This window comes from Ictalurus furcatus, chromosome 5 (assembly GCF_023375685.1).
Source record: "Ictalurus furcatus strain D&B chromosome 5, Billie_1.0, whole genome shotgun sequence".
Lineage (NCBI taxonomy): Eukaryota > Metazoa > Chordata > Actinopteri > Siluriformes > Ictaluridae > Ictalurus > Ictalurus furcatus.
The window spans coordinates 27,185,948-27,204,547 of record NC_071259.1 but is presented as its reverse complement, the minus strand read 5'-3'; the positions used below and the strand labels follow the sequence as shown (position 1 = coordinate 27,204,547).

The following is an 18,600-nucleotide window of genomic DNA, read 5'->3' as shown; positions in this document are numbered from 1 at the left end:
TTTTTGATATTTATTAAAATAAGCTATTAAATCACATGTAAATTCGATATGAATTTCACTGCAGAATAGCTGAACACTTTACAGTTGGTTATATGACTGTAAGTCATTCCCTTCAAATGCTATTGAAGTTAGAAACGTGTTTAACAATGTCGTATGTAACTTTACAGACGGTCCCTTAATTTCCGCATATCCGCGAATATCGAACGTCAAACCAACTTTATTCCAGAACAAAACCACCGGTTTATTACTCGCGCTCTCTCGCTCGTCCCCGTCTCTGAGAAACCATGGCGGTAAACTTAAGTAAAATTGTCGTGAAGGTAAAACTGAGTGACGGTGAGTTCCCTAGTTAAGTTATTATTATTATTTTAGCTGGGTAGTGTAACTAGCTATTAACGTGTAGTCATTATTTGCTTCGCTTAGCTAGCATTGGCTAAGAGAAGTGCTAGTAATGCTAGCGTTAGCGAACCGACAAGCCTTTTACATGAACTAAATGACACTTTATTGGTTAGCCAGTGCATCCCTGTTGCTGTGGTAGATAAGCTACATACCTAGCGCAGTCAATACAGCAACGGTTGCTAAGCTAAGATGAGCTAAGCTAACTAGCCGGCACATTTACTTAGTTATCAAGTCTACCTATTTTTATTTATTTATTTTTTTTTAAACCGTAACACCCATTACAGTTAGCGACAACTTTTTTCCTATAGACATTGGCGAATAAGAGATTTAGCTCTTTTGAATTTCAGAGTGTCTGTATTAATAATTTAGCACACACACAAAAAAACTATTTTGAAAAGCTAGTTTGTTTTGTTACTAAGCTCGGTTTAACCTGCGCTTCCTGTCAGTATTCTGAATTTCACAGAAATTCTAATGGCTACCACTACAAATACAATTACAAATCTTAAAAACCATTACCAAATTTCAAAGGTGTTCTATTGGTCCTTAATGGTACCCCTAGACATAACATGCCACCAATAGACGGCAGCAAATTACCATTAGAGGCCTTAAGGGACCATTACAGATTCCATTAAAACCAATGCAATTCCCATTAAAACCATTACAAATTCTCCAAGGGTTTCTGTTGTCAAAACAAAGCATTTTTTAATCGGTCTAGCCTAATGACGAACACAGAAGTTCCTCAGCTGTAGGTGTTTTAATCAGCGGAAATACTAACACATCCCTGCTGAAAAACAACAACAATAGAAATGTCACAGAAATTCTAATGGTTTCCACTACAAATACCATTACAAACCATTATCAAATGCCAAATGTGTTCTATTGGTCCTCAATGGTATCCACTAGACACTACACAAACATGCCACCAATAGACAGCAACAAATTACAATTAGAGGCCCACAGGTACCATTACAGATTCCATTAAAACCAATACAATTCCCATTAAAACCATTACAAATTCTATGAGGGTTTCTATTGGTGTTTTTTTTGTTGTTTTTTTTTTTTTTTTGGGGGGGGGGGGGGTTCTCAGCAGGGATGTATTGATTACCCCTGTTTCAGTTCCTGGGATTCTGGTGTCTTAAGGAAGACAATGAATCAGCTCAGTAACCACATCTGGTTAATTTGTTTCAATGTTGTCAGGCCTCGTGACGGAGCGGAAGATAAGGTAGGATGCATTCACAGTAGAACAGGTTTATTTAAGAGAGAGACAGGCAGACAAATCCAAAACGTGATCCACAAACGTAATCCAGTAACATGCAAAGTTCCGGCGATCGGCAAACAGGCATAAAGGGGCGAGGCAGGAATCAAGGTCGTGGTCACGGAAATACAGGGTCGAGGAACAAAACAAGAAACATGAACAATAGCGCGGGACTGGTAGCGGAGAAACCAGCGTGAACAAAACTAACAAACCTAAACATGAACCATGAAACATGACATGAACTAAGACTATGGTTATCTATCGTGAGGACTCTAAACTAAGTGACTAACTCATTCAATATGCCGCGTTGTGTGCTGGGAGGCGCGCGGTATATATGTGGACATGATCAGTGTCGTAAATGCTCGCAGCTGAGGGCAATTCAGACACACTTGAAAATCCCAGCCAATGACAGAACAGGGAGGAGACATGACAGAAACATAAACAAATGCACGTGTCGAAATGTCATGATTGTCCACAAGGGAAAAGCAAGTGCTCGCGCACCTGCTCATGCACGTGCGCTCACATGCTCCACAGCGCACTGCTTAAAGGGGAACTCGTGACAAACGTGTTTACCATATGGTATTATTGTTGGCAAACAGATATCAACCCCATCACACAGGAATAAGTCACACAGGCAGGCCAACTCCCAAAAGGCTCCCTTTACAGTTTATATGCTCACTACATAGGGAATAACATGGTGGTGATATTTGTATAACAGAATAAAACAAAGTGAACCATGTGAGTAAAACATCAACATTTGAGATTCAGACAAAGAAAAGCTTGACTCAGGATGACACTTTGTGGAAATTTATCATTGTACACAATCCCCTTTTTGTTCATTTTCCAGCCTACTGGTTTACTTTGGGAGTTTTTTTTTTACATCCAATACAAAAGATCTAACCAGATGACATCATGACATTAACCGTAGATGTCTCATAAAGGTGTTATTACTGATACGAGTTTATTGCTCCAAACAGTGATGCGTTAACGTATGGTATCATCATTTACATTTATGGTATTTGGCAGACGCACTTATCCAGAGCAACTTACTTACTTTCTACATCTGAGTAGTTGGGGGTGAAAGGCCTTGCTCAAGGGCCCTTCTTGGCCCTTCTTTTTACTCATGACCTTCCGATTAAAAGTTCAACGCCTTAACCGTTGAGCTACCACTGCCCACATCACCACAGCTACCCCAGCACTGTAGCCACTTCCCCCAGAACTAACTTCAGGACAAAGAGTTTGGCATTTCATCCAATTTCTGTACTGCTTATCCTACATAGGGTCATGGGGAGCCTGGAGCCTATCCTAGGGGATTAGGGGCATGAGGTGGGGGACACCCTGAATTGGGTGCCAACCCATCGCAGCGCACAATCTCACACACACACATTCACACACTACGGGCAATTTGGAAATGCCTGTCAGCCTACACCGCGTGTCTTTCGTGTTGGGGAGGAAACCAGAGTACCCGGAGGAAACTCCTGAAGTACGGGAAGAAGATGCAAACACTGCACTCAGGGCGAAGGCAGGATTTGATCCCCCAACCCTGGAGGTGCGAGGCAAACATGCTAACCAATAAGCCACTGTGTTTTATTCCTTACATATTAGACCAGATCTGGGAAAGTGAAGTAGCACCCAGTTTGTCATGACAAGGACATTAGCTGAGGCATCCTACTGACCGGTGCAAATATGTGATTATTATCATTAGTAGTAGTAGTAGCACAGCAGGGTTGATGTAGTGGTATTTGTGAATGGTGCAACGAATGTATTTGCAAAAATATCTAAATACTGCAATGTAGTGGCGTCCGTTCTAGGATGTATTCCCACCTCACATGTGGTGTTCCTGGGACAGGCTCCTGATCCAGTCCGTGATAAAGCAGTTACTAAAGATGAACGACTGAATCATATTGCAATACTTGAAAGAGTTTTCACAACACACATTTATTGCATGTATTGCAGTATTTATTTTTGACGAGGTTTGCTTGGTGTCAAGAAAAATGCTATAAAGTAATATGGAGATTTGAACATTATATAGCTTGATTGGGATTAAAATGGAGTTAGTCAGTCGAACACAAGTACTGAGGATATCTGCAGTATTCTTAGAAAGTGTTTTTTATTGTGAGGCAGTTTGTCGTGATACGTATATTATAGTCATGGTGTCCAGCCCTGTATTATTGTCCTGTTATTGTGTTAGTAACAGTCATCACTGTTTGTCCAGTATCTGAGAGTTTCTTTTGTCGGGTGAAAGTAAGTTCTGACAATGTTACACGTGCTTTAGGGTATTGGCTTCCTTCCTGTGAAGTTTCTGTATGATGTGTGTTGTGTTGTTTGTTGATGACATGCCCTTTAAAGCAAACATGCTAAGAAGACAAAGGCAGCTTTAAAAGACTCAAGTCATACAGGAGACATCACACTGTAAACACTAGAAAAAGTCTACTATATTGGCATATGAGTTATACAGCAGTTAGCCTTTGTACTACTAGGTGCTAAATGACACCGATCCTTTTAAAGATCTTGTGGATACTGTTAGAGTACTGTTCTTGCTGCTATTAAATAATTGCACAGAGTGGGTGAGATGGCTTTGAATAATGGATAAGAAACATGGTTGTTTCCTCTCTCTAGTCCACTGGGAGATAACAGTCTTCTGAAATGTCCAACAAACAGGAGCTTTGTATTTCTAGTTTTTTTGTTTGTTTTTTTAGACAAGGTCAGACTTAGCTTTCTCTCTGAAAGAACTAAAACGACATACCTGTTATTAGGGCTGTATAGGGAGTTTCTTGTTGTGCAACATTTTCTAAATATACATCTCTCAAAGTTAGTTTTGCTTTATTGCAGGGCGAATACATGAAGCCATGGTAACATCTTTAAACGAAGACAACGAAAGTGTTACTGTGGAGTGGATAGAAAATGGAGACACGAAAGGAAAAGAGGTAAGCCTAAAGCTCTCGTGTATGCTTATAACACTCAGCAATGTTTGGAAGAACAGTGCCAGTGTTCAGAGGAAGGATAAGGGCAACAAGCTGCACTGCACAAAAGTGGGCATTGTCCTTTGCATGCACTGACGCCATTTTCATCTTTACAATAAAATTGAAACTCCTTTGAAACAACTGAAACAATAAAAAAAAAATCCTAGTTAGAGCTTTTATTGGTTTATGAAAGAAAAAGGCTACCACTTATGCTTTGCCATAAAAATTCAGCTTAAAAAAAGATGACTTCAATGTAAAGTTGCTTCTTTAAGTGATAAGTGAAGCCTTGGTCGTCTTTCAAATGGTTGCCTTTTATCTATAACGTGATATTGTTTAATAATCAATAAAGAGCTCAACAGAAAAGACTTTACTCTGTTGTCAGAAAAACACGTTTGAATCCTGATGATGGCCTGAAGTTCAAGAGAGCATAATATTTGCCCAGCTGTCAGGATGTGAAGGATAGCGTTTCTCATAGCCCTGACGATCAGAGGAACGCTAATCATTCGTGGGCTTCTCTGTAAGATTATGTATATGGAAGAGACCAATTACTGCTCTAACTAATGCCTTGAAGGAAGCAGTGTCATCCCGCCATCCTCCCCATTTAGTAGGTCGTGGGTAGGAATGGACAAAGGTCTGACTAAAAGAAATAAATACATACAACTGTTAAAGAATTCATTGGTGAATTTTTTTATATCACTGTTCTGATAACACGAATGATCTTAGTATATTTTTTCCTTAGAAAGCATTTACATTATATTATACATCCCATTATTTTTCATTTATTTGGCAGATACCTTCATCCAAAGTGCTTTACAAACTGAGACAAGATACAGTGCAAGTATAGCACTGAGGGTCTTGCTCAAGGACCCGGCAGTGGATCTGTGGCAGGCCTGGGGGTTTGAAAACAAGCAAAGATTTCTATACATACAGATTATTTTATTTTTTCAGACATGAAGAGATCAGTCAGGTGGGAATGTAGAATATTGCTAAAGTTTGGTAGGAGGGCAATCGCATTTGCCCAAGAATAGGACCACAAGCATTTACAATGAAAGGGGGACACTCGAATACATGTAGACTTAAGAAAGTCACCAATTCTTCCTGCATGTTATGTTCCACAAGGCCAACACTTAATCTCATTTGAAAGCAATCATGAATTTAGGTGTCCTGGGACTTTAATATGTGCCATTTTGTAATTTTTGGCTAAGACTGATTGAATCTGTTTTTCTCTTTAAACAGATTGATCTAGAGTGTATATTTTCACTAAACCCAGATGTTGCTCCAGAGGAGGAGATTTCTCTGAGCCCTGTAACACCACCTCCTCCCACACCTACCTCTTGTCTATCTATCAACAAGATTCCCAAGGTTTGTACAATCATCCAAGCGCAGCATAACCTCAGACTTGCCTTTAATATTCATCGTTATGTCTCAGGTTAAACGAACGTTTTCTGTTTTTTTCTTTCTAATAAACTCACAAACTGAAGACATTCACTTGCAGTTGTCCTGATCTGCAGTTTACCCGGATAGGGAGAGAATAGTATGCTCCTTATATTTTAGTCGAAAAAGCTTTTTTGCATTCGTAAACAAAGCTCATTGTAATTTCTTATTGCTGTGTAGAATCGAAGGACTATCGCTCCTGGAAGGGCTGAGATCCCATCCAGAGACAATAAAGGTATGATTGTCCCTGTGGCTCTTATAGTGTTTTAAGTGTGAGGAATAAAACCGATGCTCACAACTGTGTGTGTTTATGCACGTGCGTGTTACGCTGACAGTCGGATCAACTCGGGCGCGTCCTGGCCAGCAGCAGCCTGAGTCAGCCCTCCCTCCACCTGCTCAGCAACCAGCTCAACCTACACAGTCCCAAACACAGCAGAGCCAACAACAGCTGCAGAATGGTTATTGCACACCTTTGATTAAAATAGCACTCTTTTCTTGACACACAGTAATGGCCTCCCTCCAGTGGAGTGGGTCTTACTGCAGCTTCACAAGTGTTTTTCTGTCTACACACTGCTCTAAGGGAGACCATAGTTCAGCACCTTAAATGGGCTTCCTGTGGTGTTTTTCCTTATTTGCTTCTCTTTTTTTGCAGCTCTGTGGAGAAATATATTTCAACATTTTAGAGAAGAAGAAAGAGTATTGTTTTTGCTCTTTTGCTTTTCCCCCTAGTTGGTGGTGATTTGTACACACTGAATGATTTGAATTAATGGAGCGTTTCAGAGCACGGCTATTCACCTAAATTGCTATTTAGTCTGTGTTCAGTTATTCCTTCGTACAGAATTTTAAGCAGTTGTACATTCAATAGAGGCACAGGGACAGATAGAGAAGAGGAAAAGATCCTTTTACAAAGGAAGTGGATGATGCTATTGTTTAGTCAGGATTGTCTGACTGTATTGTCATGATGTTTGGCAGCGAGGAGGAAGTCCAACTGTGTGAAAGATGTAGAGAAAATGCAGGAGAAGAGAGAGAGGCGGCGACTGCAGCAGCAAGAGATAAGGGAGAAGAGAGCGCAGGTCAGTGCACACCTATGACTTTCAAAATCCCATAATCACAATATTGCTTCGATTATCGTCTCTTGTCTTGATGTAGCAGTGTGAATGCTACACGCTCACATAAAAGCCTTAATTTAATCTTGGGGCTGAATTTGTGTATTATCTGCCCTGTGTTTTGTCACTATGATTATATTATTTGTGTTAAAGACTAGTTTTGCACTTTTCCCCCATAATGGTCATTATTACGTTCTGGATTGGGGAGCTGGTCTTATGTTAAATGCAAAATATACCTCTAGTTCTACCTCTGACTTTGTCTCGTTGTAACGTCTTGTCATATGTTACATGATGAATAATCTTTTTGTTTTGAAGGAGGTGGACACAACAGTCCCCAACTATGAAATTATGCAGATGATCAGAGATTTTAGGGCAAGCCTGGATTACAGACCACTAACCACAGCGGATTTGGTGAGTATGAACCGAAGTGCATTATTTATTATCCTGCCAAGGATGTTTGCCTGATCTTTTTGTGAAAGTTTTGTGTGCTGATTTTAAACAAGATTTTAAAAAAACTGTGGTACTGTAGCTGTAAGAGTAAAGAGAATCTTAATGTTTACAGATTGAAGAGCACCGAATATGTGTTTGTGTGAGGAAGCGCCCTCTTAACAAAAAAGGTGAAACAGACTTATGTATATTTTCATGATAACTTATTAAAATGCTCTACCGCTGTTCTGAATATGTGTAATCTCCAGTTTCTTATAGCTACCAGTTTAGGCGCAAAGTATTTTAACCCATCCTAGTTGATACTGAATAAGCCTTTTGATTCCCTTTTAATAGGAATAGAAATCTCAAATAGCATAAAATAAACATAAAGACTGAATGCGACAATTGTCTTTCAAATCACAGAGTGTGTGTGGTGAGCTGTGGTGTTAAAGGACGTGTCATGTCTTGTATTGTAGAACTCACTGCAAAGGAGCTGGATGTGCTCACCATCCCCAGTAAAGATGTCGTCTTGGTCCATGAGCCTAAGCAGAATGTGGACCTCACCCGATACCTAGAGAATCAAACCTTTCGCTTTGATTATGCCTTTGACGACAGTACATCAAATGAAATGGTTTACAGGTTTGTCTTTTTCTTTTCTGTGCATCCACAACTTAATTGTAATCCACTAATGTTAAGAGTTTGTTGTTGTCTTGGGTGGAAATTAAGAAGTTCTTCTGTGCAGATTTACAGCAAGACCTTTAGTGGAAACGATCTTTGACAGAGGAATGGCTACGTGCTTTGCGTACGGCCAAACCGGAAGTGGGAAAACGCACGTGGGAGACATATGTATTATATGATTGTACAATGTGTAATAGTAATATTCAAGTATGTAAATATTGGTCCAAATTCCTAGTCCTAATTTTAGTGCACATTGCTGGAGCTCATTGTAGTGCACATCGCTTATTACGCAGAACCGCACTTATCATCGAGCATTTATGTTGATGTCTTTGGTTTTTCAGACCATGGGTGGAGATTTTTCTGGAAAGAACCAGGATTGCTCAAAAGGAATCTATGCATTAGCTGGTAAATGTTTAAGAGAGTTTTTAAAGCCACAATTAATCTTTTCAAATATATGGTCATGTGAATCAATAAGTACACCCCATTGAAATCGTTGGCTTGTTCAAGTATATGACCTTTATTGATAGGCACTGTTTCAAAGATGATCAAATGTTTGCTTGTCCAAATATGTCAAAAAAGCCAACAGTTTCCATATATTTTTCCACATCACTATAAGCTGCAGTTTGAATAGCTTCAAAATAAGCAGTCTCAAATATGTTTATTCTGTTTACTCCATGTAGCTCGTGATGTTTTCCTTATGCTGAAGAAACCCAACTACAAGAATTTGGATCTTCAAGTCTATGCAACCTTCTTTGAAATTTACAGTGGAAAGGCAAGTGACTCGAACACTTCTGGTCATCCTCCAGAAAACAGTGCTTTGGATGTTGTAAAGCAATTCTCTAGTGGTTATAAAGGGTTAGTGGATGTGGAAGATCGCAAAAAGATTTTTTTTATTTGAAGTACATATATTTTGTGCCTGATCTGGCCCAAGTCACTTACTTTTTGTGGATTTTGATGCTGTGCCCAGGTGTTTGACTTGCTGAACCGTAAAACAAAGCTGCGTGTAATGGAGGATGGGAAACAGCAGGTGCAAGTGGTTGGGCTGCAGGAGAAAGAGGTCAGATGCACTGAAGATGTCCTCAAGCTCATTGAGGTCGGAAACAGCTGCAGGTAACTCTATAAAACAACGTAATGCTCTCTGATGTAATAAATATGCTGTGTGATTATATTATATATCTGGAAAAATGTTTTTTCTTATTAACCTAGTAGTAATTTTTTTCACCTCTTGATCCCCAGAACTTCAGGACAGACTTCTGCCAACGCTCACTCGTCCCGAAGCCACGCTGTCTTCCAAATTATTCTGCGCAGGAAGGGGAAGATGCACGGCACATTTTCATTGATTGACCTGGCAGGGAACGAGCGTGACGCTGATACATCCAGTGCTGACCGCCGGACACGGCTGGAGGGAGCAGAGATCAACAAGAGCCTACTTGCACTGAAGGTCGGCAAGTTACCGGAGAAAAGCGTAGTTACAGTTACATCCGGATTCAGAACGTCTTTTCATAAAAGTCTGAATATTTTTCTGAATTGTGAACGATTAATACATTGTGTGTTCCTGATTTATGAAATGGTGAATTTTAGCATTGAAATGCATCCTAAAGCTTTTTGAGCTGGTGTCTAAAATAGCTGGTGTCCTGTCTCCATCAAGGAGTGTATTAGAGACCTGGGGCGGAACAAACTGCACACGCCGTTCAGAGCCAGCAAACTTACGCACGTGCTCAGAGACTCGTTCATCGGCGAGAACTCGAGGACGTGCATGGTGAATAGCCACTTCCTGTTTCACACATCTTTTTTTTTTAATAATAAAAATTACAACCTTGTTTTTAATGCAAGTGAACCCTGGTTTATTTATGGACAACTCTGATTATGATTTGTTTTTAATTTTTTTTCCTGATCAGATTGCCAACATTTCTCCTGGAATGGCTTCCTGTGAAAACACTCTGAACACACTACGATATGCCAACAGGTATAAATGCAGTTTCTTTGGTTTTCTATATAAAAAGTATTTACTGCATTTTGATTATTGATGAAATACAACCAAGTGAACTATTTATAGTGCTAAAAATAACAACTTGTTTATTAGTGTTGTATTTTGTGTGCAGGACAAACGGTTGTGTCCCGATTCTTCCTTTCACTCCTCTCTCTCTCTCTCTCTCTCCCTTTTTACTTGTCTTTCCTGCTTATTCCTTGCTGCTCCAGAGTAAAGGAGTTTGGGATTAGTCCCTCAGATATCCCGTTTTCTCAGGGTGGAAGTCGCTCTGGGCTCTCTCCCACTTGCGAGTATGAGCACAAGCTTATTTATCCAGCTTCCCCATGTGCCTTCGCAGCAGATACACACTGTTAAATCTTTGTTTGCATCTAGTTGGCTGATTTTCACCCCATGATGCATGAGAAGCAGCTTACACCTTCACGCCGAGTCACATGCATAAATAACATGCACGGCCTACCATTAGAGCATAAACAAATGCTGCTTCTTTTTATCATTTTGAGTGGTGTGCTTGGTGAATATTTTTTCGTCAGCCTCCCACCTTTTTATTAATCTGCTTTCATTTCACTTTATAACCCTGGGAATGTATACTGTGCTTCTGTTGTGTGCATTAAGAAAGGATCAAATGTAATGACACCATAAGCAGTAAGGTGAGTCGTAGGAATCTCTAGGCACCTTGGGGGCTTGATTAGATATAAAATCAGCGTGCCATGCCACAATTATAAACTGATTCTTTATGCATCTTGAAGCATTTCAGATTTCTATGGCCTGTTTTTCATAGTACGACCACTTGCTGCTTTTAACATGTTATCATTTGTCACTAGGCTTAGTGTATTTAGAGTCATCAGAACACATTTTACCATTTGAATTTAAGCATTTAAGTATTTAAGCATTCAAGAGCAAAGGAAAAAAACATTCAAATGTATGATTATTATTATTCGAGATGTCTGTATTTCAGTAAAACGGAAAGACGCCTATCAAATGAATCAAATGCAGCCCCTTTTTCTTGTTCCTGGTGTTATTCACACTAGTAAGCCCCCTGCAGACGAATTTGAGCATGCTCTCTCCTGTTAAAACAGAGTGAAGGAGCTGACCGTGGACCCGAACACCATGGCTGAAGGAGTACGACCCAACATCAACGCCATCACCGAGCTGGACATCATGGAGGAGGAGTGGGAACTGAGTAGCTCCCCTCAGAGAGATGACCTCAAGCTGCTCTGTGAACAGAATGTATGAAACAGATTAAAGCTTTCTTAGTCCGAAAGCACTGAAACAACACGCGCTTATCTTCAGCAATTTTAGATGTAAAGTTTTGTAAAGATTAGCCTGACCCAAAGATAAAGTTTTGTTTTCATGTGTCTGGGGAAAATGGATGCTATCAGTAGTTTTAATGCAGAAAGAGGTTTGTTGTTTTAAATACGGAGGTTTGTCATGTATTTTTCAGGAAGAGGAAGTGTCTCCTCAGCTCTTCACCTTCCATGAATTGGTGTCCCAACTGGTGGAGATGGAGGAGCAGGTACTGGAGGACCACCGAGCAGTGTTTCAGGTGACACAGTTACACTATGAGCTTATCCTGCAGGCTTCACTTGGTTTTCATATTAATATTCCTCTGCAGTGTGAAATTTGTCTTCAGTCTGAAAGTCTTAAAAGTTGCGAAAAAGTATTTACCTAGTGTCTAATCATGATTTGTCAATGGCTTACATACAGTGCTGTGAAAAAGTGCGGATCTCATACAAAATAGTTTTAGATCTTCAAACGAAATACAACATAAAACGAAGGCAACCTGAGTAAACACACAATAATTTTTATTTAAAAATTTTTTTTTGTATTTTTATTGAAGAAAAAAGTTACCCAAACCAGTCACCCATGTGAAAAACTAATAGCCCGCTTAAACTTAAAATCTGGTTGTGCCACCTTTAGCAGCAATAACTGCAACCAGACGCTTCCGATAACTGGAGATCAGACTTTCACTTACATCTAGGACTAGGACTTACTCCTAGGCTTTGGATCATTGTCTTGCTGCATAATCCAGCTGCACTTCACGGACTGAAGACCAGACATTCTCCTTTAGAATTTTCTGATAGAGAGCAGAATTCATGTTTCCCTCAATTATTGCAAGTTGCCCAGGTCCTGAAGCAGCAAAGCATCCCCACACCATCACACTGCCTCCACCATGCTTGACCATAGTTATGATGTTCTTTTTGTGGAATTTAGTGTTTGGTTTACGCCAGATGTAACAGGACCCCTGTCTTTTAAACAGTTGCACTTTCGACTCCTCAATCCATAGAACATTCTCCCAAAAGCTTTGAGGATCATCAAGGTGTGTTTTGGCAAAATTCAGACGAGTATTAATGTTCTTCTGGGTTAGCAGTGGTTTTCACCTCACCACTCTTACATGGATGCCATTTTTGCCCAGTGTCTTTCTGATACTGGAGTCATAAACAGTGACCTTTACTGATGCGAGAGAGGCCTGTAGATCCTTTGATGTTGTCCTTGGCTCTTTTGTGACTTTCTTGATGAGTCATTGCTGTGCGCTTGGAGGAATTTTGGAAGGTCGGACACAATTTCAATCACCTTCTTCCTCATCATTTCTGGAATTTCTTTCAGTTTTGGCATAGTGTGTTACTGGGTTAAGACCTTTTAACCAACTTCATGCTGTTGGAAAAGTTGTATATAAGTGTTGATTTGATTGAACAGGGTTTACGTCTAGTCCAGCTGAACTTCATTATGAATGCAGTGCCATAGATTTGGGGAATTAGTAACTATGGGGGCAAATACATTTTCACACAGGCCCAGTTGGTATTGGATAACATTTTTGCGAAAAATATATAACGTTATTATTTAAAAACTGTATTTTCTGTTTACTCCGGTTGCCTTCGTTTTAATTACTGAAACAATTTAGTATTAGAGAGACACAAAATCAGAAGAATTCAGATGGAAAATACTTTTTCACAGCACTGTATATAGACAATAAAAGTGTTTTTGTTTTACTGGTCATTTCAAGTAACTTTTTATTTATTTATTTGTTTGTTTGTTTGTTTGTTTGTTTATCATCATCATCTTGTATTAAAGTTGGTCATTATTCATGTGTGTAATGGTGGGTGTGTTTTTGGGTCCAGGAGTCAATTAGATGGCTGGAGGATGAGAAGGTTCTGCTGGAGATGACTGAGGAGGTGGATTATGATGTAGACTCCTACTCTTCCCAGCTTGAGCACATACTGGAGCAGAAGATCGACGTCCTGATTGAGCTCAGAGGTAACCCACATTCTTAAATCCTCGGATTGTGGTTTATTTTTTCTTTCCCCGTTGACAATGGGCATTTATCACAAGTTTCAAACAAAAGATTTTCACAAATACTCCCTAGGGCTTTGGCCCTAAATCTGAACCTAAATCTGTGATTCATTTCTAATTAGGATTATCTTGGTTTTGTGGGCACACATTATACCGTACAAAGTATACAATTATACAACAATGTAAATGGTAACTTCCAAAATATCAGTAACCAGACAGTTGTTAGTGTATACATGTGCTTCTGTTAACCTTGGGTAAATCTTGCACAAGGCTTATGGTACTTATTACCACATAGATTTTTTTGACTAAACATTTACATTTAAAATCGTCTCTAGTCTGAGTAACTTAATTAGTGAAAACTAACCTAAGACCAGCCACAAACATCAGCTATCTGATTCTCAAACGCACCGTCGGTATCTGTTTGCACCCTTGTTTATAGCTCTGCTTGAGTGATATGAAGGCTGGGAGTCTTGAAAAACCGGACATCAATCAAGCGTACTTATTAGAATATTAGGATCACCACCAGACACTTAAACAAATTCTTTAAAAATCATCCACCTTTCCTGCTAAGAAAATGTGTAATATTGTGTATTCTTTTATTTGACAGATAAAGTGAGGTCGTTCCGCTCAGCCCTGCAGAAAGAGGAACAAGCCAGTAAGCAGATCAATCCCAAGAGGCCTCGGGCTTTGTAGACTGGGACTAAGGGCACAAGCATGATGGCTAGACATTTGACATCAGTTTCAGCAAATACCAAATAACCGCAATGTGCATCCATACTAGACGACCTGCTAGTGTCCGGCAGAGTTACTCCGAATTTGAATGTCTCTTTCTTTGGCTCACGTGTGAAATATTCAAAACATTAGACCATGTACTGCATTGCTTTAAGTGGACTGCTGATCTTCAAGTCAGGTCAGGCAGAAGAATTGGCAGTCACGCCCATCTACTAATGAAACATCGCACACAAAATTACACTGAATTACATTTTGAAGATCAGCATGTGCCTTAAGACAACTGTACAAGCACAGCCATTCAGATAAGCAAGTGGAATTTGTATTCTGGTTGAAAAATTGGAGTGAAACTCTGCGGTAGATTTGGGAAATAGATTTATTTTCTTTGTATTTTATTTTTATTTATTTATTTATTTTGTAAGTTTAGGTAAATGGCTGTTAACTACACTGTCCATTTTTAAAGGGTCTTTAACACCACCTTCTTTGTTTGAAGCATGTGCTTTTAGTAACCTGTTCCCCATTCTCCATTCCCAGCATGGCAGACCAGGCCCATCTGCACTTTATATAGCCCTGTTTCTCTAGGGGTCTAATGTTGGACCTCGTATTAATCGATCGTTTCCATTTGGAAGGGTTAATTATGTCTTTCGTTGTTTGTTTCAGTTACACTGTTCAACTTTCAGTTGTCTGACTGAATGATCTCAAGGAGGTTGCTGCTGCTCTGGGGTGTGAGTAGAGCTGTATTTGGTCAATAATACTGAATTTGGGGTGTGAGTAGAGCTGTATTTGGTCAATAATACTGAATGTTGTTGTTTCTTGGTTTTACTAGGACATTGTCCTCTTAGACATTTTTTTTTACTCTGTGCTGTTGCTATTTTTGATCCGCTGCACAATGCTTCACTGTCTTATCTGGTGTCTGGAAAACATGTTGCTCAAAACACTTCACCTTTTTTCTGTTTTCAGGAAAAAAAAAAAAAAAGATGCTATAAACAGACATATGGAACAGACCCCCTGTCACTACAGCTGAACTTTTTTTGTGCTTTCTTTTGGTCTGTGTAGAGCCTCAGGAAAGTGACAGATCACCCAACCTCACTCGAGCCGTGCACTAGGGAGACGACTTTAGAACCAGCTAGTCAGACAGACAAAAAGAAATAAACATATATACAGTAGCTACACTATTAATAAAGTCGCTTTTATGTATGTTGTATTTTTTAGATGGATTTTGTTTATGCACCTACTGGAGCATCCAGACAGTAAGGCATTACAGTAATCTAGTTTAGAGGTGAAGAAAGCATGAACTAATATTTCTGCATCATGTAGTGACAATATATTTCTTATCTTAGAAATTTTTCTGAGATGAAAGAAGACTATCCTAGTAATATCTACATGAGCATCAATTGATAGACTGGAGTCAATAATTACACCAAGGTCTTTTACTGCTGTACATGATGAAACAGAAATTAGCATCCAACGTCTAATGTCCTTTACACAGTCCTCAACTTTACTAAGTTGCTGTCTGTCCTCTGGCTTTGCTGAAACATACAACTGTGTATCGTCAGCATAACAGTGGAAGCTAATTCCATGTTTACGAATAATTTGACCTAGAGGTAGCATATATAAAGTAAAAAGCAGTGGGCCTAAAACAGAACCTTGTGGAACACCAAATTTAACCTCGGTATGCATGGGGAAGTCTCCATTTACATCTACGAACTGATAATGATCGGTCAAATACAGTGCATCCAGAAAGTATTCACAGCGCATCACTTTCCCCACATTTTGTTATGTTATAGCCTTATTCCAAAATGGATTAAATTCATTATTTTCCTCAAAATTCTACAAACAATACCCCATAATGACAACATGAAAGAAGTTTGTTTGAAATCTTTGCAAATTTATTAAAAATAAAAAACAAAAAAGCACATGTACATAAGTATTCACAGCCTTTGCCATGACACTCAAACTTGAGCTCAGGTGCATCCTGTTTCCACTGATCATCCTTGAGATGTTTCTACAACTCGATTGGAGTCCACCTGTAGTAAATTCAGTTGATTGGACATGATTTGGAAAGGCACACACCTGTCTATATAAGGTCCCACAGTTAACAAGGCATGTAAGAGCACAAACCAAGCCATGAAGTCCAAAGAATTGTCTGGAGACCTCCGAGACAGGATTGTATCGAGGCACAGATCTGGGGAAGGGTACAGAAACATTTCTGCAGCATTGAAGGTCCCAATGAGCACAGTGGCCTCCATCATCCATAAATGGAAGAAGTCTGGAACCAACAGGACTCTTTTAGAGCTGGCTGCCCGGCCAAACTGAGCGATCGGGGGAGAAGGGCATTAGTCAGGGAGGTGACCAAAAACCCGATGGTCACTCTGACAGCGCTCCAGCGTGTTTCTGTGGAGAGAGGAGAACCTTCCAGAAGGACAACCTTCTCTGCAGCACTCCACCAATCAGGCCTGCATGGTAGAGTGGCCAGACGGAAGCCACTCCTCAGTAAAAGGCACATGACAGCCCGCCTAGAGTTTCCCAAAAGGCACCTGAAGGACTCTCAGACCAAAGACTGAACGAAGATTGAACTCTTTGGCCTGAATGGCAAGCGTCATGTCTGGAGGAAACCAGGCACCAGTCATCACCTGGCCATTACCATCCCAACAGTGAAGCATGGTGGTGGCAGCATCATGCTGTGGGGATGTTTTTCAGTGGCAGGAACTGGGAGACTAGTCAGGATCAAGGAAAAGATGAATGCAGCAATGTACAAAGACATCCTTGATAAAAACCTGCTCCAGAGCACTCTGGACCTCAGACTGGGGCGAAGCTTCATCTTCCAACAGGACAACGACCCTAAGCACACAGCCAAGATAACAAATGAGTGGCTACAGGACAACTCTGTGAATGTCCTCGAGTGGCCCAGCCAGAGCCTAGACTTGAACCCGATTGAACATCTCTGGAGAGATCTGGAAATGGCTGTGCACCGACGCTCCCCATCCAACCTGATGGAGCTTGAGAGGTCCTCCAAAGAAGAATGGGAGAAACTGCCCAAAAATAGGTGTGCCAAGCTTGTAGCATCATACTCAAAAAGACTCGAGGCTGTAATTGGTGCCAAAGGTGCTTCAACAAAGTATTGAGCAAAGGCTGTGAATACTTATGTACATGTGCTTTTTTGTTTTTTATTTTTAATAAATTTGCAAAGATTTCAAACAAACTTCTTTCACTTTGTCATTATGGGGAATTGTTTGTAGAATTTTGAGGAAAATAATGAATTTAATCCATTTTGGAATAAGGCTGTTACATAACAAAATGTGGGAAAAGTGAAGCGCTGTGAATACTTTCCAGATGCACTGTAAGACCTGAGCCAGGAGAGGACCGTTCCCTTAATGCCAGCAACATTTTCTAATCTACCAAGGAGAATAGTATGATCTATAGTATCAAAAGCTGCATTAAGGTCAAGTAACACAAGCAGCGAGACACAACCCTGATCAGAGGCCAGTAGTAGGTCGTTTACTACTTTAACTAACGCTGCCTCTGTGCTATGATGAGGTCTAAATCCTGACTGATACATTTCATGAATGTTATTCCTATGCAAGTATGAGCATAACTGCTGTGCTACAACCTTTTCTAAGATCTTTGAGATGAAGGGGAGATTTGATATAGGTCTATAGCTAGACAGTTGAGAGGGATCAAGGTCAGGTTTTTAATAACTGCTAATTTAAGTGATTTAGGTACACAGCCAGTGCTAAGGGAATAATTGATTATATTTAAAATTGGTTCAATTACTCCAGGACAAATCTGTTTAAAGCAACATTTAGGTACAGGATCTAGTATGCAAGTTGATGAATTCGCTCAAGAGATTAATGTAGCTAGTTTGGTCTCTCTAAGGGGAGTAAAGCCTTCATTTCCATGTTAATCTCAAGGTGTTACATTATCCTAAAATGTACAATAATAAACCAAACTTTTTCAACGAAATTGTGTTTTAAGCCAGTTTGAGAACTTCGTATATAAACAGTGAATTCAGTTTTAAATAGGGGTGAAAATATCTATATTCTCTCTTCAAATGGTTCTGCATCCATGCACAGATCAGATTTCTTATTATATGTTTAATGAAAAGCTACAAAATACACTGTGAACCAAGCACGCTATGTGCATGTTAGAAACTAGCTAACAGACATGAAGATGAACAAACTCCGATCCATGCCTTCCACTTGAATTTTGGATTTTATGAATGGAGGCATGCCATGTCTGAAGTCCGTCACACCGAGAAATGATTTTGGGAATACAACTAACACAGGAAATTCCATTGCAACAGTCTGCTCTTCCTGTTCAACATAGAAGCCTCGA

At 39.8% G+C, this 18,600-nt stretch overlaps 1 protein-coding gene across 8 annotated transcripts; it reads left to right on the top strand.

The window, feature by feature from the left end:
- The first annotated feature begins 184 nt into the window (after positions 1–184).
- On the top strand, positions 185–15,462 carry LOC128608097 (kinesin-like protein KIF2A). 8 transcript variants are annotated; one of them, XR_008386000.1, is made up of 23 exons: positions 186–333; positions 4,484–4,578; positions 5,851–5,976; positions 6,229–6,283; positions 6,384–6,506; positions 7,021–7,121; positions 7,470–7,565; positions 7,717–7,771; positions 8,057–8,219; positions 8,323–8,413; positions 8,600–8,663; positions 8,939–9,030; positions 9,226–9,368; positions 9,495–9,699; positions 9,907–10,017; positions 10,157–10,224; positions 11,325–11,475; positions 11,690–11,791; positions 13,365–13,500; positions 13,976–14,031; positions 14,144–14,191; positions 14,926–14,990; positions 15,322–15,339. XR_008386000.1 is itself a non-coding variant. In XM_053625524.1 (22 exons), exons 1-21 carry the CDS (start codon positions 285–287, stop codon positions 14,955–14,957), a joined length of 2,106 nt encoding a protein of 701 aa, XP_053481499.1. In that variant the 5' UTR covers positions 186–284; the 3' UTR covers positions 14,958–14,990; positions 15,322–15,462. The 8 variants fall into 8 exon arrangements, 5 of the variants coding, with proteins under 5 accessions (XP_053481501.1, XP_053481499.1, XP_053481497.1 ...); XR_008385998.1 differs by lacking the exon at positions 13,976–14,031 and having other exon boundaries at positions 14,926–15,032; positions 15,322–15,462; XR_008385999.1 differs by lacking the exon at positions 15,322–15,339 and having other exon boundaries at positions 14,926–15,255.
- The last annotated feature ends 3,138 nt before the right edge of the window (positions 15,463–18,600 follow it).

Bases quoted from the DNA above. Each gene is read 5' to 3' on its own strand.
- LOC128608097 (XM_053625522.1), top strand. From the start codon at position 285: ATGGCGGTAAACTTAAGTAAAATTGTCGTGAAGGTAAAACTGAGTGAC. The intron at 4,579-5,850 runs GTAAGCCTAAAG...CTCTTTAAACAG, and splicing joins GAGACACGAAAGGAAAAGAG to ATTGATCTAGAGTGTATATT. The intron at 9,031-9,225 runs GCAAGTGACTCG...TGCTGTGCCCAG, and splicing joins TTGAAATTTACAGTGGAAAG to GTGTTTGACTTGCTGAACCG.